Source organism: Phytophthora ramorum (assembly GCF_020800215.1).
Source record: "Phytophthora ramorum isolate Pr-102 chromosome Unknown Phyram_PR-102_s0025, whole genome shotgun sequence".
Taxonomy (NCBI): Eukaryota; Oomycota; class Peronosporomycetes; order Peronosporales; family Peronosporaceae; genus Phytophthora; species Phytophthora ramorum.
Genome location: NW_027150671.1, coordinates 178,588 through 200,793, shown reverse-complemented (window position 1 = coordinate 200,793; position 22,206 = coordinate 178,588). Strand labels below are relative to the sequence as shown.

General features: G+C 52.1%; 10 protein-coding genes across 10 annotated transcripts; 2 read left to right on the top strand and 8 right to left on the bottom strand.

Moving 5' to 3' along the window:
* Nucleotides 1-65: 65 nt before the first annotated feature.
* Nucleotides 66-1,526, bottom strand: KRP23_15161 (uncharacterized protein; the record flags this gene model as incomplete). The annotated part of the gene is made up of 3 exons (XM_067886070.1): nucleotides 66-494; nucleotides 577-894; nucleotides 975-1,526. 3 exons carry the CDS (start codon nucleotides 1,524-1,526, stop codon nucleotides 66-68), a joined length of 1,299 nt encoding a protein of 432 aa, XP_067736825.1.
* Nucleotides 1,527-1,795: 269 nt separating this feature from the next.
* On the bottom strand, nucleotides 1,796-3,216 carry KRP23_15160 (uncharacterized protein; the record flags this gene model as incomplete). Its single annotated transcript, XM_067886069.1, has 3 exons — nucleotides 1,796-2,251; nucleotides 2,315-2,647; nucleotides 2,719-3,216. 3 exons carry the CDS (start codon nucleotides 3,214-3,216, stop codon nucleotides 1,796-1,798), a joined length of 1,287 nt encoding a protein of 428 aa, XP_067736824.1.
* A 255-nt stretch (nucleotides 3,217-3,471) lies between these two features.
* KRP23_15159 (Major facilitator superfamily domain-containing protein 6) lies at nucleotides 3,472-4,833 on the bottom strand (the record flags this gene model as incomplete). Its single annotated transcript, XM_067886068.1, has 1 exon — nucleotides 3,472-4,833. One exon carries the CDS (start codon nucleotides 4,831-4,833, stop codon nucleotides 3,472-3,474), a length of 1,362 nt encoding a protein of 453 aa, XP_067736823.1.
* A 1,418-nt stretch (nucleotides 4,834-6,251) lies between these two features.
* KRP23_15158 (uncharacterized protein) lies at nucleotides 6,252-9,147 on the bottom strand (the record flags this gene model as incomplete). Its single annotated transcript, XM_067886067.1, has 7 exons — nucleotides 6,252-6,336; nucleotides 6,404-6,474; nucleotides 6,558-6,887; nucleotides 6,948-6,977; nucleotides 7,959-8,270; nucleotides 8,351-8,716; nucleotides 8,806-9,147. 7 exons carry the CDS (start codon nucleotides 9,145-9,147, stop codon nucleotides 6,252-6,254), a joined length of 1,536 nt encoding a protein of 511 aa, XP_067736822.1.
* An 838-nt stretch (nucleotides 9,148-9,985) lies between these two features.
* KRP23_15157 (uncharacterized protein) lies at nucleotides 9,986-10,540 on the bottom strand (the record flags this gene model as incomplete). Its single annotated transcript, XM_067886066.1, has 1 exon — nucleotides 9,986-10,540. The coding sequence occupies one exon, from the start codon at nucleotides 10,538-10,540 to the stop codon at nucleotides 9,986-9,988; it is 555 nt and encodes a 184-aa protein (XP_067736821.1).
* Nucleotides 10,541-11,814: 1,274 nt separating this feature from the next.
* Nucleotides 11,815-13,161, bottom strand: KRP23_15156 (uncharacterized protein; the record flags this gene model as incomplete). Its single annotated transcript, XM_067886065.1, has 1 exon — nucleotides 11,815-13,161. The coding sequence occupies one exon, from the start codon at nucleotides 13,159-13,161 to the stop codon at nucleotides 11,815-11,817; it is 1,347 nt and encodes a 448-aa protein (XP_067736820.1).
* A 141-nt stretch (nucleotides 13,162-13,302) lies between these two features.
* KRP23_15155 (uncharacterized protein) lies at nucleotides 13,303-14,632 on the top strand (the record flags this gene model as incomplete). The annotated part of the gene is made up of 3 exons (XM_067886064.1): nucleotides 13,303-13,701; nucleotides 13,768-14,112; nucleotides 14,180-14,632. The coding sequence occupies 3 exons, from the start codon at nucleotides 13,303-13,305 to the stop codon at nucleotides 14,630-14,632; spliced, it is 1,197 nt and encodes a 398-aa protein (XP_067736819.1).
* A 364-nt stretch (nucleotides 14,633-14,996) lies between these two features.
* Nucleotides 14,997-16,310, bottom strand: KRP23_15154 (uncharacterized protein; the record flags this gene model as incomplete). The annotated part of the gene is made up of 1 exon (XM_067886063.1): nucleotides 14,997-16,310. One exon carries the CDS (start codon nucleotides 16,308-16,310, stop codon nucleotides 14,997-14,999), a length of 1,314 nt encoding a protein of 437 aa, XP_067736818.1.
* Nucleotides 16,311-16,560: 250 nt separating this feature from the next.
* Nucleotides 16,561-17,829, bottom strand: KRP23_15153 (uncharacterized protein; the record flags this gene model as incomplete). The annotated part of the gene is made up of 2 exons (XM_067886062.1): nucleotides 16,561-17,388; nucleotides 17,452-17,829. The coding sequence occupies 2 exons, from the start codon at nucleotides 17,827-17,829 to the stop codon at nucleotides 16,561-16,563; spliced, it is 1,206 nt and encodes a 401-aa protein (XP_067736817.1).
* A 227-nt stretch (nucleotides 17,830-18,056) lies between these two features.
* KRP23_15152 (uncharacterized protein) lies at nucleotides 18,057-19,486 on the top strand (the record flags this gene model as incomplete). The annotated part of the gene is made up of 3 exons (XM_067886060.1): nucleotides 18,057-18,611; nucleotides 18,687-19,016; nucleotides 19,076-19,486. 3 exons carry the CDS (start codon nucleotides 18,057-18,059, stop codon nucleotides 19,484-19,486), a joined length of 1,296 nt encoding a protein of 431 aa, XP_067736816.1.
* Nucleotides 19,487-22,206: the final 2,720 nt, after the last annotated feature.

Here is a 22,206-nt window from a genome sequence, read left to right as displayed (position 1 = left end):
CACAAGACCCGCTCCTTATCCGAAGATCCGAAGCTTTTAAACCAGTATACACAGCAGCTCACCGATCATACTGTTTCTTGCCCAGCGCCAGCATCGGGATAAATGCTCTCTAGCAGTACATTTTGCTGCAATTGCAAGACATTCCGCAATTTTCTCCCAATCGAGTTCAGCACCACCCCTTCGACGTGAGCAAAGTCCAGCGGTAGGACTGATGCGGTGTCCACGCGCTTTACTTGCAGCTGGTAGCAACTCCGCACGACAGATGCACGCAGTGGGTCTACAGGAGAAGGAGAAATGGTTGTCCAATGGTGGTCTTCAAACTGGAGCCCTCCCGTCGGAAGGAACCATGTCGTTGTTCCAACCAAGACGATTCGGTTCTCTTCATCGTACTTGCTAACAATATTCACCCCGTCCAGGCTCAAGAGCGCGCCCTTTCCATCAGGAAGGGATGCCATGCAGTTCCTCTCGAGCGAGTTGGGATTCCTTGTTCGCACCTATAGCAAGACGCAGCAAGCACATAGTTAGTATTTTGTACGTTCCGCTTTTTCCCCAAGAAATGGTTGAGTTCTGTCTTACGAAGCGGAAGGACTTTTGGGTGTCTTTGTTCTGCTTGGTCGTGATGTGACGCCACAGAATCTGCGCTGCCTGTTGCATAGCGCAAGCCATCGGAGTGATTGAAGTTGTCTCGACACGATTTCCACAAACTTCGTGGCATTTGTTCCGAGTAGTGCAAGTAATTGAGATGTCCCCTTTCAAGGCTGGGAAAACCGTGTCCGCCTCCAGGCGCAGTTGTCCCAGGCTGTTTGACAGCTCTGCCAGAATGGCATCACTGAAGTCTAACTGACTGAGAGGGCGGTCACACGTTGGCTGAAAATCGAAAACAAAATTCATTCCCTGCGAACATGGTGGCAAAACATCACAACAGCGTCATGTCAACAAATGATCCCATCTAACCACTTACAAGCAACAAATACCTCAAGCACATTGCTTCGTCCAAGAACCTTGCGGATTGAGGCACAAACCGATAGCTGTTTTGCCATGATCAACTTTAATTCTCGATTGATGCGCTCCGCCCGTTCGCGCCCCTCGCTCTCGATCATTACCAGGCTACGCCAAGTGCTGGGGCCGCTATTGTGTGTTGGTGCAGTCAATGTTGGCAACATTCCGAGATGACGGAGACGCGACAGTCGCAGTTGCTCCAGTTGCGCGTTGAGCTGCTGCGATTCCTCCCGCAGACATTTCAGTTCTGTTTTTTTGCGGCGCTGCAAACTTGTTGTGTATCGCACAGGACCCTCCTTACGTCGTCGGTCCTTCTTCGTCTTTGGTGTCTTCAGTTGCGCCTGTTGAGGCGGAGAAACGTTGGAGACCGCTTTAAAGCTGATCTCACTCTCCAAGGATGTGGAAGAGCTCGCGTCACTTTCACTGCTGTCGATGGCGTCCAACATCGTCAGCACTTCAGACAGCGTGGTAGCCTCGTCCATTTTGGTGGGCACAAAGCAGAACAAGAACTGGGACCGAGGACACATTCGCACGGCATGTGATTGGAGGATTTGCAGACAAGATTATGCAGTTGAAAAGATGATGATGTGGCAGTGGGTACAATGTACCAATGCCCACGGCAAATAAGACTGGCCCGGAACTCGAGCCCGGTTATCATTTGTGCACAAGCATCGCAAGTGCCAACCTCTCTTCGCTGAGTAGAAGCGTTCCTTGACCGAGTGCTGGTCGTTGGTCCAATCCACCCCACATATTTCATTTACATCGATCACTTTATTTAGCGAAATTCCTGCATGTATTAGATAAAAATTAAATCCCCACCTCCTAGCGTCCCTGTCCGAGAGACAAGACTCTGCTGGACTTCCTCAACTCGGTCCTTCACCCTGCGTCCCATAGAGCGTAAGATAGCATTTCGGAGCTTGTTTCTTAGCATATTCTTGTGGTCACAATTTCTCTCCGTAGAGGTCATGGTGCTCACATTGGTGTCATCTACTGCAATACGGCACAACGTTCGCACAAAGGAAGCACCATGAAGGTCAGTCGGAGATCTCGAGATGACGATCCATCCCTGTGATCGAAAATGGAGTCGTTCTGTTTCATGGCCGACGACGGACGTCCATGCCAACACGGTACGATGTTCCTCATCTCGCCGTTGGAGTAACGTGGCGCCATCGAGCATGATCTGTGTTTGATCCAGATTTTCAAACTCCATAGAAAATCGTAGCTCCAGCGATTGCAGTGAGCTCTCCTTTGTCTATCAAACAAGAAACAGTGTTAGCGACGCAAAAGTACGATACGCAAATAGTAATAAATGTACCTTCAGACTAAATGCTGTCTGCTTGCTAGGCCATTCCTTGTCCGCAACGACTTCCCACAATACGTGTTTTGCCGTTTTGAAGTCACACGGAAGTGGCGTGGTAGTTAGTAACTCGATGCACGGTCCGCTGGTTTCGTCTTGCTGCTTGACTCGAGAAATACATTCTAGTGAATCAAAACTATTCGCTGGGAACGATCGAAAGACAGCATCAGTGTCATCAAAAATGCCGCGGACAGTCATCCTTAGCTGCGAGGAGATATCGTCTGGTGTGAGTCTCAACTGCCGCCGATCGGACGGAACCTGCAGACTCAGCTCGGCGTTGGAATCAATTTTCTACAAAACAGGGCAAGAACGTGGTTAGTTCGCTGCCACCTGCACTGCACCAGACAACACACCAAACTTACCGCAAGCAGAGTTCTTTCCTTTACGAGCGCATCTCGGATCACCCCAGCTGTCTGCAGCCGCTCAACCAGTAGAGTCCTGAGCTTCGCATTGAGCTCTTCCGCTTTGTGTCGCTTCTGTTCCTCCTCGACCACTACGTGCAGCCAAGGAGACTTAGACGACTGTTGCGTCAAGGCTCTCGTCTCGGTAGCGACTCCATTGCGCTTGAGTCGCACCACTAGAGCCTCGTATTGCTGCACCTGGTCTTTCAATTGTTGGCGCTCCGCTTTCCTCCTCTGCCGTCTGCGGACATCGTTCTGAGGGTTTCGCACTCGCTTCTTGGACTTCAAAGCCGATTGACTCGACGCATCGGAGCCGCTGCCTGCTGCGAGGTCCAAAGGTCCACACTCGAGGACGTCGAGGCTGGGGACGCCGTCGCAGTTGTCGATCAGCTCAAGTGCCTCCTCCAGCGTCAGCGACGCGGCCTCTTCCAACTCCACGGAGTTCTGCAGCACGTCCATCGCGATTTGCGATTTGATAAATGAGCACAAGGACCTCGTCAGATGGCCAACGTGAGCCCCACACTTCGGTGTCTCAGTGCAAGTTCACACTGGCGTGTACTCTTTGACTCTCGCACTGAAGACCGTGTACATTGCGAGCAGGCGCTCAGACATGCTCTTGGCATCAACCGACGCACATTACTGTAGAGCTTACGGGAATGGATATGTATTCGTACGGATTGCTCCGTCAGCCTACGTTTAGTGGTGTCACTTGGTTTACTCGATCTCGTCGTAGGACGGTGCCCTCGAACTAATAGCCTTCGAATGATGATGTGGCGAGAACATCTCGGACTCCTCGGCCTCGACATCGTCGCCCGAAAGAACCTCGTCGTTCTCACTCTTGAGGTAGGCGAATGCGGCCAGGAAAATGAGTGCGAGCGGCACGCCCAGGTCCGCGACGGCCCACATAACGCGCGCGCCGTAGTGCTGGTAGAAGTATCCGCCCACCATCGTGCCAACAGCACGAGCCAAGCCGTTCTGCGTCGCGTTCAGCAGACCCATGACTGTTCCTTCGCAGCCCTTGGGCGCGGCGGTGTAGATGTACTGCGTGCAGGCAGCCCACGCCAGGCCGAACGTGCATCCATGCAAAAACTCGAAGGGAATGGCGCTCCAGGCATTGGTCATGACTGCGTAGTACGTGATTCGAAGGGCGTAGGCAGTGATGGAGACCAGCAGCACCTTCACCGTGCCGAGTTTCTTGATAATAGCGTGCGAGAAGAAGAAGGCCGGCAGCTCCGAGATGGTCTCGCACATGATGGCAATCCCCACAATCTGGGCGTTGCCCCCAGACAAGTTGAACAGGTTGAGCGCAAGGAAGCTCGAGAGCACGCCGTACATAAGGCCCATGAAGCACACCACAAGCAGCAACATGATCACGTCCTTCTTCTCACAGATGCGGCGCATATTGTCGGCAAACGTCGGCCGGCGAGCGGGTTTGCCTCCTTCTTCCATCGTAGTGTGGGTCTCGTGGTGGTGTCCGTGCTTAACCGGCGGAATAGTACGCAGCACCAGCAGCGAGGCAAACATGAAGATCAGGCTAATGTTGAACGCCCACGAAATGCCGGCAGAGGCCACCGCCAGGCCGGTGATGTACGCGCCTGTACCCCATCCGACAGCACCGAAGAGTCTCTGCTTGCCGTACTCTCCTCCAACCTTCTCAATCATGTCGAGCACTGCGTGGTCCATGAGCGAGCCAGCGGGCATGGCCTGGAAGTTGGCCAGCACAAGCACTGCGAGCGTCCAATGGTACGACCAGTAGAAGTACTGGATGGAGAACATGAGCAGTCCTCCCGAGATGATGCAGAAGTTGTGCACGAGTCGCTGGTTGCGGATGTAGTCGGCCACCGCTCCCCAAATGGGCGGCGACACCATGGCGCAGACGCAGGGCAGCGTCTGCAGCAGGCCGATCTGCACCTTGGAGAAGCCGGCAGTCTGCTGATAGTACACGGCCAGGAAGATGGCGACGGACGACTGCTGCACGTTGGAAATGGCGTACATGAGCTTGGACTGCCACAGGCAGTTCTCGTACCACTTGGTGGGCACCGTCACGGACGCCTCTTTCTTCTTGCCTGCGCTCATGGTCGTCGGTCTTGCTTCAGGTCACGCGCGACTTGACTTGTTCGTGGCAATGCCTCGAGGGTGGTAACTTGATGAATGAGCACTGCAGTGGCGATCACTTTCGCACTTGCAACGGTGTCAATTCCTGCAGGATGGGAATAACTCGGACTTCATCCACATGCCTTCCGACGTCACAATCGCAGTTCAGCTGTTCAGTTGTTCGGCAAAAGGCATCCACGCAGCATTGTCGGCGGTTGAACTTCCTGGGCGTGACTACCCCCTTCATCCGTTGCGTTAAACGGTACAATATCAAGTGTTTGAGGACGGGGGTCGTTTGGTCTTCACACTCCAGGCTCGTCTTTGCTAAAGGGCTAAAGGGCGGACTTGAAATGATGCATCTGTGCCGCACGACCGCCAAACCCTGTGGCACTGAGATCGTGGTTATGGTGAAGTGCAATGCAGTGCAGTCACCTCAGCAAAACCAGTTCCATACACGTATAATAGCGGGGCTCAAAAGAACCGTGGGCCTGACATGGACACTGTAGCTTGTTGTCTGAATTTTAGTTGCGGCTTCTTGTAAGCGCGAGTCTGCTTCAAGTGCAAACACTTGTGTACATGTATATGTAAACGGTTGTCGAGCCCCTGGTCGGCGCGACGAGCTCAAGTGCGGTGGGTGACCCAGCCGCGAGCAGTGAATGTGAAGTCGTTTGACTTACATATACGCCGTGCAGAACGCAACAGTGGAGCGGTTTGCCGAAAGCTGGATGCAGAAGCTGCTGGAATGTACGAGTCGTGACCATTTGCCACCGCGGCCCTCGGAATCTTGAGCCCATACTAATCGTGTGAAGATAAAAGTTATTGTCATTATTATTATATTATATTTATTAAAAATACCTCATTTGAACGAGCAATCTTCGAATTGGTACAAAGCCCATTCAAAATATGTTATCTTTTCTTTCATGTGTTGTGCTATTATACTGCTGCCTCTCCCCTTGCTCCTTTGAAGCCGAGGCTGGTGGAACCAATCGTAACTCGTTTTTGAAAGTAGAGGATTTGTACTCTTTTTGGGGAAAGCTCTTCATTCAAATTTGAACGGAAGTCCGCCACCGAATATTCACCGCGACTTTTTATCTTGACGTTGCTGATGCGAAGATAAACACGCCAAATCGTAGTATTGTACCACAAGGACCAACATCGTACATGTACCGTCATATTTTCTATCAGCTACGATAATTATAGTGCATCTCGGTTTGTTGAAACGTTACATTCCTCTGCACGAGGCACGCAACGGAGGAGGCCATTCTGCACCATCTTCATAAAGCTGCGCAGCTTATCAGCTATTGAGGTAAGCAACATGTTCCGCACTTGGATTGCATCAACTGACGAACAATCCACCCTTTTCACTCGCAATTCATTGCAACTGCGTACCACCGATTCTTTCAGTGGATTGCTTGAGGGCGGCGAGATGACTGTCCAGTGACGTGTTTCGAGCTCGAGACCACCAGCTCGAAGGAACCAGATCGTCTTACCAACAAGAACGAATCGGTTTGGCTCTTCGTATTTGCGGTAGGCACTCACTGCGTCTACGTACAGAAGCTGGAGGTTTTCACCGCGCAATGGTAAGGTAAAACTCATTTCGAGTGAGGTCTCCTTTACGCGGATCTGTGAGCATTTTCCACACAAATAAAAAAAACAAGACGTGAGTATGAGCTGCAATACAGATTTTGCCTATTTCACAAACTTACGAATCGGTAGAGCTTATCAGGCTCAACGTTCTTCCTGCTGACAAGTTGGTGCCATAGCATACTCCAGGATTCAGCAATCGTGCAAGGCACCGGCGTGACGGAGATCGTCTCGATACAGTTGTCACTGATGATTCCACACATCTCATGGCACTTTTTGTAGGATTCCAACGTAGCAGTAGATCGCCCCATGAGATCCGGAAATACTGCATTGGATTGAAGGTACATCGGATCCATACTTTTCGTTATTTCCGCCAGTACGAAATTTGCCGTGTGGGCCGCCGTCAACGACTGATCCAGCATCGGTTGAGATTCAAACGCAAACTCTATATCCTGGGGTGCGGTAAGCGGCTGTAAGAGTGAGCACACAAAAAGCTGATGCGAGAGCCGTACCTTAAAAATGTCATTTTTCGCCAGCAGCTTCTGGATGGAAGTTGACACATGTAGTCGACAAGTCAAGATTTCCTTCAGTTCTCGATTTATACGCTCCGAACATTGACGTTCATCACGCGCGATTATCGCGGGATTGAATCTCTCGCACTTCCCTCGCTGCGACGACTCCAGCCCTGGTGATTCGCCTCTAATGTGCGTTTGCAGCAAAGGCGCCAGTCTGTCTTCTAGCTCTCGGACTTCCGAGCGCAACGATGCCAGTTCTGCTTTTCTCCGCCGCTGGAGATCTGTTGAGTACGGCACAGACCCTACTTTCCGAATTCGCTTCCGTAGTGGGCCCGTGCTCTTACACTGATGGGTATTTGAGGTTTGGCTTTGAGCGCACCCACTGTGAGGTACGTTCACAGAACAACTGTCGTCCCCTGAGTTGACAAGAACGGAATCGTTGCAGAGCGAAGGGTTGTTGTCAATGGTTTCCAGAAATGCCTCCAGGTCCGACAGCGTCACGGGAGTCTCGGAGGCCATCGTTCATACGCGGCTCAGTTGGAAATGGCTGGTTACATTTCCCACGTGATCGCGATCTGAAACTCGCGCTGTGATTGGTCAACCGATCCCAATTATTTCCGAATGGGTAACCAGGTGTACCCCCATGGGTCACAAAGCAAGCATCTAAAGAGGATATTGTAGAATACTACACCTCACGTAACAAGGTGTTACCACTCCATTGCGATGTATGCAAGCCAATATAATCCTTGATACAACACAATCAACGCAGGAATCCTGCAGCAGGATGCGGCTCTTGGAAGTTGCATAGATAACCACTTGCCCAAACACGTCCACATCGACGGAGATCCTGCACGGCATTGTAAGCCGTAGCGACAGCGTAACCTTGTCTTAGAGCCCGACAAAACTAATGAGATCGCTCCGTCCTGTTTGAAGCAGAATTCCACGCTGTATCGCCAAGTACCGTTCTTTAGCCTGCTTGCCCATTGCACTCAACACACGGTCGCACACCTTGTTGATATTTTCACCATCAATTACGGCGCAACCCCCAGCTTTTTCAGCAGCGACTGAGTGGTATATCCGGACCATAGATTCGTTCGCTGGGTTCGATGGCGACCGATACACGGCAAGCCACGTGCGTTCTCGAAAACACAGAGCTCCACACCTATCGAATGATAAAGCCGCCCACAAAATCATTCGCCGATATTCGTCGTCAATCTTACGTGTCGAGCCAAAACCATCAAGAAGCACAGTCTTGAACGGAGCGCCAAGTTCAACAGTGAATTGCTGCTCGTTTGGAAGGCCACCACAGCGTCGAGGCTCCTGCCAGCAGCGACCCCAGAAAGTTAGATACCGTTTTAGCAATGACTCGTTTCTCTATTCTCTCTCATCCATGCGCTTACCGGAACGCAGCGTGAGCCAGTAACATCTCCAGGCCCCCAAGCTCGACATTTCGGTCCCAGTAACTTGACAGCGTCGTTCACTGCACAATTCATAGGAACTGACATGGTCACCTCCACGGTTGGCGCAGCAACAGGATCCAGTCGAACATTAAAAGTGAAAGAAAGCGAATCATTTGCCGCACTGGAGTTGAGCACAACAACCGCTTGTTCGTGCATCCGCTGCAACGTCGCTTCGATTTCTCGTCGGACTGTAGCAGGGTTAATATGAAGTGAGGTTGGATTGCAGCACTGCGAGCACTGGGAATTTTGTGCCTGGGTCTCCGTCGGGGAACAACTTGCACGACGCATGTCGTGCATCACTGAGCGCTACAACAACAAAACGACAAGGTCAGTCAGACCTTATCGACAACATTCCCTACAGAAGTCTGCCATGCAGTTTGCAGTTCAATACCTACCGGCATGTGAGGTCTTCTCTGCATTGTGGTCCGTAAAGACTTGGCCACTCGCAGCTCGTAGGCTACCGCCCTCCGCAGCGTCAAGTTCAGCAGCTCAGCCTCGACCTGTTCCTGGTTCCTCGTCTCTGCTCTTTTCTGCCAAAATTCTCTGATTTTGTTTTGCTTGATGGACGAGGGACTTGCCGGTGGAGAGCGGCGCTCCTTGTCCTGCTGTAACTGAGATAGCTGTGTTTCTAACTGCTGCGCCATGTCCTTCAGCTGTTGTCGTTCCTGCTTCTTGCGTTGGCGCCACTGCACGTCCTGCAGGCGCTGGCGCTCGCCTCGCACGCGCTTCTTCGTCATGAGAGTAATGTTGGCGTACAATGTAGTGTGTGACACACTATGTGCAGTTTGGTGTGATTATGTTCCCACTGGATTAGTCCAAGCTGAAGTCCACACATCGTCCCTCCTGCAAGGCATTGCTCCGGTAGTAAACTTTCGCTGCGAAAGTTTCGCACTCGAGACGACAAGAGCAAAGCGGTTCCGATTTGGAAGAGCAGATTTTTGTCGCGGATATCCTTCCTCTGCTTGACGTCGAGGACGAAGAAAACTACGTCAGTACTCAGATCAAGGCGGAAGCATCAGCTGCAAACGACTCAGAGCTAAAGGCGGCGAAGCACTCCCGTCCAAAGCTTCGGATTAGAGGCAACATTGATTGTTTGCGTCGCGAGATTCAGACTTGGGGCGTGGAGCTTGCAGATCTGCAGCATGTTGGGAGAGCCGTGGCTGTAACACCCACAAAACGCGCCCTCGCGATGGAGGGATGGATCCACGAAGCAGTTGCAGCAGAGGCAACGTGCAGAGCATTACAATAAGATGCTGAAGAGCATATTCGCTGCACAGAATATGCTGGAGAGGTCGATCCTCAATCGGCGAGTCCAAAGCTCGGCTGGGGTGCGTTGCGCGTCGGCGAGCACAACATGCACATCGAACCATTATTGGCAATGCGCAGGGCATCACACTTTCAACAGAGGATTCACAGGAGCGGAAGCGTCTTGAACGATTAAAACTCGGGGTACGAATGAAAGCCCCCTCTTCACTTGATAAAGCTGGCGTAAGTGGTTGTGAAGTGCTCGTTGGACCAGTTAGAGCAATAAGCGCATTATACATGTAGAATTATAGGACGATAGAGCCCTGGCAGCTATATGTTTTTACTAAGATCTGGTACGGCCAAGGTTTCCCACTGGGTGAACACGCTAGACAGCGATGAGGTCAGCGTTGACTGTGTTGTGAGCAATTCCTTGAGCGCCTTGTTTTCAGCTTGTGCCCGTTCTCGGTCTTGGCTCTGTCTCATGGCAATGATCTTCCACATAGCCCCGGATTGGCCATTCTCTTCTGCATCTCGCCTTGTGTCGCGTAGATGATCAAGCTCTGATTCGAGGCTCTTGATCTCGCAACGCAGCAGCTCGATCTTTTCCTTGTTCCGCAGCCGTGGGCGAGCAGCAGAAGTTTTCCTCACTCTTTTGGGCTTGGGTTCCTGGTCTTGGTCCGAGCAGCAACGAGGATTCAGCTTCCTCAACGTTGCCTCGGGAACTGCGAGCGCTTTTTCATGCTGTGGGCTCTTTTCAAATAGGCAGCTTCCTTCCAGGTCAACGACTTCAAGCAGATCAAGAATGTCCGAGCTAATGAGTTGTTCGTCGAGTGTGTCGGGCTCGAACAGGAAGCTCGGGGCGCTCGGTTCAAGGAGGAGATTCATTATACTTGTGGGGTCGGAGGCGAAACTCGGAGTGAGACTATCACGCCGTTGCGTCTGGCAAGGAGTCAACACGCAGCACGCGCTGCCCGATTACGCGATATTGCTGAGCCGGGAACGAGAATGTGTGTGCCCAAGACGACCACCCCCAAGATGACTTTACCACGACCGCTCGGAACAAGCGCGCGCACGGCACCGCCGCCATCCATTGCAAATCTCAGCGGCCTCGTCACAACCTTCGTTTTGTCTTCGTAGTGACTTCACGGTGTGGATAACACTGCAGTCAGCATCGGGTGCACTTCTGGGTTCTGCATTGATTCAAAGCAAAAAAACAGGTCTGATGGTTTCCGGACGCGGACTGATTCCTGTTGTCAGTTTTGGATGTTGTGCTTGCGTCAAACATGATTGCAGTGTGCGGTAGCGCCACTGCTATTGTAGTGACGGGTCTTGATGGATGTCGCTATGCTTTGAGCGCGCGCCAGAGTACCGCGCATTCGACCTACAACACTTTTGGAGGCGAACCCAGCTGCTCAGTTGCAATCTCCTGTGTTCGAGTTACCAGTTGAACACACACGATGAGGGCTAGATTGACAACACTCCTACAGAGGTATCCATAGTATGTCCATCGCAATACCTTGCTCAGCTATGCGTCTTCCGCGCCGCACCAGAGGACACTCGTCCTGCTGTGCAGTAGTCTCATTAAAACTCAAACACAGCTCCATGGGCGAGTTTGATGGACAGACACCGAATTGAAGCTGCAGCTCAGACACCGTAGATACTTAGAAGTATATGAACACACCTAGCAGCTCCTGGAAATTCTCCTTCAACCGTTACAACAGCACCATTAGCTGTGCATTTACCTCCTCGGCTTTCTGTCGCTGCTAAACCTTATTTGCAGCCTGCAGCAGCAAAGCGATGAGAGCAGGTACAGCATCTCCACCGTCGCTTGGGCGGTTGCAAAACACATGGCCTGTGGGTATGGTTAGACGAAGGTGCAGCCGCTCCAGTTGCAACTCCAAACTCACCCCTGCTTCTGTAGCTCCAGCAACTCATGTCGGCACCTCGGCGAGGGTCTCAGAGCCGCAACCGTCGGAAGCTCATATTGGGTTGTTTACACGAAGGCGAGGAAGCAGGATGCTGTTATAATACGCGATACTCCGTTAATCGGAGCTTCTGGCTTGCACGCTTCAAAGTTTCACTCCTAACCAGTATGGGTGCCCCATTTCAAGGATCACCAGCTTGAGAAATAAAGTTGTTTGGGAAGCTTGGCTGGCTACTCACGCCTTCACCGTCAGTGGTGATTCTGCGAGCAACGTGCCCTGCACCCGCTCATGGAACCTGCGCAAGTCGCTGCTGAGCAAGTTGAGCACCCCGTGGCTGATACGATCATAATTCCTCTCCGCTGATGAATTTATGCCGACGTCGAGTCCCAAATCGCGGACCTCACTTGAAACCTCGTAGCACGAACGAAACACTGACGCATGCTCTGGGTCACCAGGAGATCTTGATAACATCGTCCACCCCTTTTCACGGATGCGCAACTTCCACGACTTGCTATCACTACCGGACTCTTGGCTTGATGGCACCATAGTAGTCGTCCAGAGGTACAAGATGCGGTCCCGCTCCTCGAACTTGCGCACAAAAGCTGCCCCGTGGAGAGTGCATGGTGTTGCGGCCTCACCAAGCGTCAAAAAGAAACTTTTTGCGATTGAGGTGGTGTTCACGTGCAGGCGATGGACGTGGTATTTGCAGCACTTGCTGCCCTTAAGCTGCATGCCGCGCCAAATCATGCGGCTGGCAGTGTCCAAATCGTCCTCCAGTGGAGTTGACGATGACAACTGTACAACGCGTCTGCCAGATACTGGGTCACGTTTGATCTGTGAAATGAGCGTCGCCGAGTCCGCTGAGCCTGCCCCACTGGCAGCAAGCACGTCGTGTGCGTTGGCATACATTCCGTCCAAATAGTCCCGTAGTTCCTCCAATTGTGGAGTGGCATCATTACTCCGCAAGGACATCCCCACGAGAACAGTAGAGGGGGCTCCGACGGCCATGTTGACCTCACATCCCAGCGCCTGCAGGTTCTGGAACGCGTCCTGCATCGATTTCGACCTCTTCACCACTTTCCCCAGCAAGGCCTTGAGCTGCGCGTTCAGCTGCTCCGCCTGCTGTCTCTGATACGCCCGAGCGGTCGCTTCCTGCAGCCAGTAGCTCGTTTCAGAATTGCAATCCCCCAGCGTCAACGGCTCAGCACCATGAAGACCTTTGCTGCTTGCGGATTTTGTGCTCTTGAGTCGCTCCAGTTGCATTTGTAGCTGCGTCGCCTGTTCTCTCAGCTGCTGCATCTCGTTCTTCTTCTTGGCGCGTAGACGGGCCGAGTACACGGCGTTCCGGCGTCTGCTCTTGGCCTTCTCGTGCTTGTCTGGCAGTGCGTCGTCTCGTCCTTCTTGCTCCGCGGTTCGCTCGCTCCGACGGCGCTTGTGACCCTCCACGACCGTCTTCGTGGACCCATCGCTGCCGCTTGACGACTCGTCCGTCTGGTTGCTCTCTGTGGAGAAGTCGAAGCCGTCCACGAATGCCAACGCCTCCGCCAGCGTCTCCGGGTCGCCAGGCTCGAGGAAGCTCATCGCTTGCTCAAAAACACGATTTCATCCATTCCGTTCGATTGGTAATTGATTACGTATACATATTGCCATCATTCTGGAAATTGACAATACTGTACCGGTACATGTACTGTAGAGTAGAGTAGAACCATTCTGCTGGAAACGATGTCGCCCGACGCCAGTACCGAGAGCAGCAGCTCGCCTTCCTCCGTGTCGAACGCGCAAGTCGCGCCCGCTCCCAAGAAAAAGCGCGTGCGACGGCAACAAGTGGAGCTCCAGCAGCTACGCGAACTCGCGGGGAAGCTGGAACACCGCCTGGAGCAGCTCAAGAAGCGCCGAGTGGCCTCGTGTGCTCCGAGCAAAAACAATGAATGCTTAAGTAGCAATAGCCTGAACAAGGTAAATTACGGACCTGTCTGCGTGTGGGAAACCATCGCCGACCGCCAGTTCAGGGAGCGATTGCGCGTGGTGAAGCAGAACGAGGAGCTCAAGCTCACGCTGCGTAGCCAGAGTAACATGGCGCAGACACTACAGATCCGAGTGCAGAAAGCTCTGGGAGGAGAGGTAGGAGATGTTGCTTACTACTGTCATTATTTATTCTAACTGTTGCCAACCCGCACTCTCGGGCAGCAACAACAAACGGAGCGGGCGATGCTTCAGCGACAGAATGAGGACGATCGATACTGGGACATGCAATCAGGAGACGACGAAGGAATCTTTGCAGCCTTGCTGACTCTGGTGGTGAGGATTCGCCTCGAGGTGAAGCGGCGTCGAGTGGAAGATCCCAGGTCTGCTCTGTCGTACGCGACGTGGGGCATTTCAGTGGGCGAACCCCACGTACGAACAGATAGTGACGTAGGCCTCGTGCTGGAGACGCACGGATGCTCGTTGCTGCCCTTCAATGTCAAAACCACCGCAGCCGCGTACTGGAAGATGTTTTCGCTGTCTCCAATGCACAAACTGACATCCATTGATGTAAGGTGCTTCTCCATGTTTACTGCTCGAGAAATTGTTGATTAACCTACACATTTTTGTATGGCAGGCTGTAACGAGTGATGCCGTTGCTCGATCGTTCACATGCTCTTCGACACACCTCGGACGGAAGATCGACGTGCGTGGAAAACATACCTGTCGGAAATACGTTGATAAAGATGGCTGCGTTACCATCGTTTTCGCTGGCCGCACAGGCCCAGCAGAAGTACGCACGCCTTGTCAAGAAGTTCAACTTCAGAAGTCAGGCTGGATCAGAGTTCGCCAACTGCATCCTGAAGGCCCGGACCAACAATCATCCGCTATCGTTGAGATGCATTCGGAGACGCAGCCGCGTTTTCGAAATGGCAGCGCAGGTCAGGAGAAACGGGCGCGAGAGGTCATTGACTGGGTATCGAAGTCCCATCAGGTGGTGAGCGACTGGTACCGCCAAAAGCTGAGTGAGATTCTTGTCGAGGAAGACTGGAGGGCTTTTCGCGGAGGCGAGACCGCAGTGACGATCTAGATTTTTGTAGAGTCGATTCGTCTTGGAAATTGTCAGGGATACTGAGGCCGCATCGACGCTATCATCTTGGCAATAGTAGTTCCAAGGACATTGATTCTTCTGGGTTTTATGTATCTCCCTGCAAGTACTACAAAGTAATTGGCAAAACATCCCGGATCGCCGCAAGGCGTATTGTGTCACGGTGGGCTGATTGCTGGAATATCGACAGCAGTGACCCATACGTTGACGTTTACATCTGCTTACCTCCACAGTCACAAAGTAGCACCAAACCTTTTGAAAGCATGCTTATCGAACACTGTGGATCATTACATGTACCATGAAGTAAACACTCGTCAATCGAAATCAGAACTCAGTGACTCGACGGCTAGAGCGTTAGATTATTGAGCCAGCCGTTCAGATTCCAGTCTTCCTCAACCAGCACTTCGTTGATCTGCTTCCCGCACACCTCCGTAATCGCATCATGGGCATTCACCACGAAATCTGTAAGCGCGCCAACTTGAAACTCTTGATCGGCGATGTCGTCCTGCAGTTCCAAGGTTATCTTGCAGTAGGACTGCAGCGTCGTCGACATCATAACGCTTGATGTATCAATGCACTCAGGCAGTGCAGATTCGTTCGTGAGGTTGACGCCACGAAGCACAATCCATCCAGTCTGAGTGCACCACAGTCCACTGAGCTTGGTGCCGTTGATCTCTAATGGCTCCGCGTTCGACTTCCACGTGATTATGACGCAGTCGTCGGCCACATACTTGTGATACGTCTGCATACCTCGAACGTTCGAGCTGAATGATCCAGCCTTAAAGTTCAGCGCGTACGAGCGAGCCGCAAGATTCTCCGTCGTACGTCTCTCATCGTAAAAGTAGCTCCGTTTTTTTGGGCCTTCCACCGCAATAGCTCGCCAAAAGGCCTTCTCCGTCACATGGACATCAAACGGCAGCATCGAGCTCGCTTTTGTCACAAATGCCACTCCTGAATCCGAGCTCGGGTCGTTCATGACGTGCAAATCACAGAACGTCGCCGCTCTGTCCGCGAATTCCGGTCCACCAAATACATTCTCCGCTTCGAGATGCGCTTGCTGCACATGTTTCAACTGGTCTGCAAAAATCTCGTCGTCGGTGGGTCTCATCGCTGTGTCCGCCAACGGTTTGCAGCGCTTGAGGTCCGTTAGCTCCTCCACCTCGTCGTCTCTCGGACGTTTACGCAGCAGTCGCTCCAGTTTGGCCGCGAGCTTCAGTTGCCCCTCCAGAGACACGCGCAGCTTCTGGTTCTTATCCTCCGCCCGCGCCCTCTCCTTCTGCTGCCTCTCCGCGATCCCCTTCCAGACGGACGGGAGGCTGTTCTTCACTGTCTCCTCTTCCAAAGCCAATGGCGAGCATTTCGAGAGCTGCAGCTGCGTCATCTGCTGCTCCAATTTGCCCACCAGCTCCCGCAGGTAATCGAGTTCCAACTTTTGTCGTCGAATGCGCTTCTTCTTGGGTGGAGCAGGCGCCACCTCCTTCACGAGAGGAACAGAGACAGTCGAGAGCAGGTCGGCGGCGCGGCTGTCGGAGGGTTCCGTTTTCCACACGACCCTCGGAGCGTTGGGGCGCTGCATGCGGCTGTGGGTCTGGATGCTGTCCGCGCTGAGGTTCGTGAAGAGAGCCAAGGCTTCGTCCAGAGGCAGGAACGAGGTGCTCATCGTGCAGTCGATTGATGCGTTCAGACTTTTGGCCAATGTTTACTTTTGTGACAAACGGCAATATCCATTCGCCGGATATTATCGTCGGGAGGTAGGGTGAGAAACCACATGTAGTTTTATGGTCGGTCCTGACGCAGATCTCGCCAACCAACTCGATGGTGAAAGCTTTGATGCATTTGCGGTCGGCGGCGATAAGTATCCGCCACCATCCTGTCTTTATTAATCTTGCTACAGTACAAATGCCCTTACACTACAGAGACAACTTGCCGACCCACCCGTTGAGATTCCAGTCTTCTTCAACGAGAACATTGGACATCATCTTCCCGCACACTTCGGTAAGTGCGTCGTGCAGGTTAACCACAACATTTGTTAGAACCCCAACTTGAAGCTCTTGGTTGGCGATGTCGTCCTGGAGTTCCATGGTCATCCTCGAATACGACTGCAGTAGCGTCGACATCACCGGCCTGGGGGCATTTTTTGGAGCTACCAACTCATTTTCAGCTGTGCACATTTCACCGATGTTGACTCCACGCAGCACGATCCAACCGGTCTCGTGGCACCGCAACCCGGAAAACTTGGTGCCGTTGACCTCCACCGGATCGACAACCCACTTCCACATTATCATAACGCAGTCGTCCCGCACATATCTTCGGTATGTCTCCTTCCCGAGCACGTTCGCGTGGAAAGGACCAGCATCGAAGTGCATAGCGTACGAGCGAGACACCAGGCTTCCTGTCTTCAGTCTCTCGTTTAAAGAGTAGCTATCTTTTGATGTGCCTTCTTCAGCGAGCGCGCGCCAGAAAGCTCTCCCTGTTACTTTTACGTCGAAAGGTAGCATCGAATTAGCCTTCTTCACAAAAGCCACACCAGTGTCCGTAAGTGCATCGTTCATCACATGCAAGTCACAGAAAGAAGCCGTTGGGTTTGCAAACTCCGATCCACCGAAGAGCTCGCCCACTTCAAGATGGGCACGCAGCACGTGCTCCAGCTGGTCGGCGAAGATATCATCGTCGGGCGGACTCACCGCAGTATCGAGAACGGGCTTCAAGCGCTTATTTCCAGCTAAAACCGCCAGTTCCTGCATCAATCAACGCCGATGAGTAGGAACTCCAAATACCGAACTTTCATTTTCAAGGCATACCTCTTCTCTCGGGCGCTTGCTCAGCAGTCCTTCCAACGTCATTGCCAACTTTAGCTGACCCTCCAGAGTTGAGCGCAGCCTTTGGTTCTTCTCCTCAGCTCGAACTCGATCCATTTGTTGCCGTTCCGCTATCCCTTTCCAGATCGACGGGGCCGTTGTTTCAGTCTTGATGCACTTGTTGTCAATTGCCGACTGCTTGACCTGTAGCTCCGACATATTTCTCTCCAGTTTGCCCACTAGGCCTCGCAGGTAATCAAGCTCCAGTTTCTGCGGCCGGATGCGCTTTTTCTTCGGGTTAGTTGCTGGGTTTACGACTGGGATCTGCTTCGTTGTATCAGGCCGCAGTTCTCTAAGTCTCTGCACGGAGTCATTGAGCATCGGTTTGTTTGGTGTGGCGTTTATCTCGCCAAAATCGGCTCTGAACGCGTTGGTATTCATCGACGTCAATGTGCCGTTCCGGTTGATTTTTGGCTATGGGGATTGGATACTAAAGACACGCTAGCAGGATTACGACAGGAATGAGGCCACAATGATTATTTTTTCAAAATTAAATTTGTGAAAACCATGATTGTCAAAAAGAGTCAGTGAGACTCAGCGTGACGAAAATGGAGCTAGCGCCATGGTCTCCGCTGACCGCCGGTGGTTTGCAGCCTCTGGACAATCAGTCCATGAGCGAAGATGAGGAAGAACTCTTACTCTTACTGCACACTTTGTCCTCTCAAACCGTCGACAGTGACGAAGATGGATCGTTGAAAGATTCGCTAATGAGTCCACAACTATGGAGTCGACCAAATGCAGCGACTTCCTCCTCGTCCGAAGACACAGCAAAGGAGACGCAAGTGGCGCGTCGTCCGGCGATGCCCGGGACTGTCAAGCGCCGCAAAGTGGAGATGGGGAAGCTTCGTCGAGAGGAGCACAAATTGCGCGCTCGACTGGCGCAGCTCAAGGCTGTGGCGGAGGAGCAAGAAAGAATGGCTGACGCCGACCTATCATGTGCTGAACAGGAGGCTGCAATGGTGCAGAGGAGCAAGGCTGAACACGAAGCCAAGCGTCGGCAACTCTCGGTGCGGAAGAACAACGGACTGCGAGCTGCGTTAGAACGTCAAGTTGGGATCACTAAGTCGCTGCGTCGGTTTCTACAGCGACGCATGCGCCAACAGGTTCGATCGCCTTATGTTATGACGACGTTGGGATGGAAAGTGTAGATACTTAGAAGTGTTGTTTTGTGTTTGCAGACTATGAAAAGCGCAGTTGCATTGCGCACCCACCAGGAACTTTTGTCAAGTATGGCCGGAAATGTTTGTCTCCGTGATCCCGTGTTCGACAAATTGATTGTGGGGTTGGACGAGGTATACGCCAGTGTGGACAGAGTTTTCGAAAACGTTGGCATTCACGAGCTTCCGTGCCCTGGTCGAAAAAGCGTGACGATACGAGGCACATCCAAGAAATGCATCGAATTTCTCGACTGCTTCGCCGTGCCATTTGACACTAGCTCCACAGCGGGGGCCGTTTGGAGCTGCCTCGCAGAGTTAGATTGGAAAGGTCCAAAGCACCTGGCCTCGAGCGTAAGTGTATAGCTGTCTGCACCTCTCACTCCTTCGACTAAATTATTTGTTGTGGTTAGTATTTCGATAAAGCCAGGAACGTGTTGCTGAGCTGCTGGGTCTCCTCGTTTACAAGTGGTGATCTGACAGTTTCCATCACAAATTGTAAAGTGACTCGAAAATACGTGGAGCAAACCAGAACGGTGTTTATTTCGCAGACATTCATCGAACCGAAGACATTGCCTCCTGTTGTATTTTACGAAACCGTACGCCGTGTTGTGCGGCAGAACGGCTTTTCAGATCTTGGGCCGACTTCTGTGATGGAATCTCACCGCGAAGCTACTCAATATGACAAGAATGACATTTCACGGATCGTGCCAATCGTTGACAGGGTGGGCGCGGCGGCGTGGGATGCAGCAGTAACGCATTTTAACCATCGTGTGGAGGATGCTCTTGTCCGGAACAAATGGCGAAATGTATTAAATGCATGAACGAAAGCTATTTGACTACATTGCTAGCACGCATTTCCCGTACGGTGCTTTCCAGTATCCCTCGAGTAGGAGCTCGCACACCATTTGTCCTTTATTGTTGTTCGTTTTGGAGTGAGCTCTGGCGATGGAGTCGATAAGTGCTCGGATGTGCCAATTGCAATCTTCCACTTCCTCCGAGTACACATGTACCGATGTCGATCCCGTGGGTTAGCCTGGCACCCGTTGCACTGCACACCAGAATTTTTTTTTTTTTGAGGTGTCGCTCAGCAATATTATCCCAAATCCAAAGGTGCGAAAAACGCTGCCCTCGCTGGCTTCACGCGTGCCGCTAAGCTGAGGACGAATTATGGTTGGCCGGCATTCACTTCTTGTTGTTCCCGTCTGAGCACAATTTGCCGCGTCTGCTCGAGAGCTCCGTACAAGTTATTTCTTCGCTTGGAGCGTTGGGTTGAGGAATTCATCGATGGAGCCAAAGTGGAGCTTCGACTGCCCAGATTTCAGACGGCATGGAGGAGAAAGTTCTGCTCAAGACTTCGACTTGTACGAGCGAAGGGGAATTTCAATCCCGAGGACTGTACCGTCGTGGCGTTCACTCACTGCGTGATTTCAATCTATAATATGCGTGCGCGCAAGCATCTGACGAAAAAGCAAAAAAAAACAGCCGCCACGCTTGCGTCGAGTAATACACATACGTGGGCGTCGAGTAATATGCGTGGGTACAGGAACTCGCAAGCAGCTGACGAAAAACAAATAACGTACAATATTCATGTATAAACAGACAACGACAGGTAAATCCGACAGACACTAAAATCCGGCAGAACAAGTTGTACTTTTTACAGTGGGAATCTATCTAGCCAATCAGATTCTATTAGTATACTTGGTTCTTCTAATTCATCAGTTTATGTGTATTTTCTATGATTTTACAGGTATTTTATGTGATGCTGCGTGTGGTTTATTAAGAGTCCATGATGACGTTATGCCGATTCCGACAATGGATTTTAGTATGGGGGATGCAAGTCAGTGGGCAACGAGTACAGTTGTGCGCCCCGTATTCGCCAGAGTGGGCTATATCCGTAACTGAAATTAATAAAATTTGTGCAGACGAAAAATGGACGTAATTAAATGGCACACATGATCAAGTGATACCGTTTATTGGATGTAAGAGGTGTCGAATACGACGGGCACAACTGTAATACGTATTACTCGACGCCCACGGGATCGACTCGGTAAGCATAAGCACTTAGTCACGAAAACGCGATCGATGAACTTCAGTCTCCAAGTGTCCCTGCTCATTTTCAATCTGCGAGTTCGAACACCAAGTCCGACGACAGGTCCAGAATGGAAAGCTGGAATCGAGCTCGACACACTGTTGCAGTCGCTGCTACTGCTGCTGGGTTCCTGTCTTCGACAAGTTTTGGTTCCAAGGCGTACACGACAAAGTCGGGCATCTTGCCGTGGGTGGATGTCGATACTCCGGCAAATGCTCAAACGCACAAGTCGTCTCGTGGGCAGACCTGGACGCTGACAATGAGCGACGAGTTTAATTCGGAAGACCGCAACTTCGAAGCAGGGGAAGATCACCTCTGGACTGCAATTGAAAAGCCCGACGGTGTGAATGCTGCTCTAGAGATCTATTCCACTAATATGACCTCGACCGAGTGTGACGGTGACGACTGCTACTTCTACATCGAAACTGACATCCACGAGACAAATATCACGGTCTGGAACGACTACATCACGCCTCCTGGCTTTCAGGACGTGTCTTTCTACTACCGTGGCGCAATGGTACAAGGCTGGAACAAGTTCTGCTACCAAGGTAGGCTGGTCGTTGTGCGTGCTCAACTCCCTGGGGTGGTCGGCAAGAAGTCCGGGAATCCTGACATCACCGGATCGAAAAACGCTCGAGCCGAGACCATCGACTACTACCCTACTTGGCCTGGCATCTGGATGTTCGGGAACTTGGGACGTGCTATCTTCACGGGCTCGACAGCTCGTGTATGGCCTTTTTCCTACAACGAATGCAACGAGACCGTCTTCGACTCTCAAAACCAGCGCATTAGTGCATGTGATCCCGACCCTGGGTCAGGCATGAACCCGCACCAAGGTCGCGGGGCACCAGAAATCGATATCCTGGAAGGTGGTGGCACTGCGATCTCCTCATCGATGCAAGTGGGCCCTGGTATGACTGACGACTTTCGGATGCTGCACGACAACGTCTCCTCGTCCTGCATGTACAGCTATGGCTGCACGACCATTGGTGCTAATAACCCAGACGTACCAACGGCGTACTACGCCGAACTTCGTGGGCACAAGTCCTGGTACCAGGGCATGCGTTATGGTGCCAACAACTTATGCGCCGTGAAAAGTGAGGAGGTCCAAAGCTTTGCCAAGATCAATACTTCAGTGACAACGGGCATCACGGAAAACGCGTGTACAGCGGAGCTTTGTCCGGCATCGTTTGATGTGAACGCAGACCTTGGGTTTATGGACAACGGAACGCAGCACTGGGGAGTTAACACGAACGGTACATGTTTCCCAAGAATGAACTCATACACTGGTGCCTACCTGTGCGACGCTGGAAATGATGCCGTGAAGTGCACGCAATCCGGCGGATCAACCAGCGCGGCATCTTCTTTCATGTACCAAATGGATGCGCTCTCTTCAAACTGGGGAATCCACATGGCCGCATACATCGACTGGGTCACGTACTCTGCTGAGTG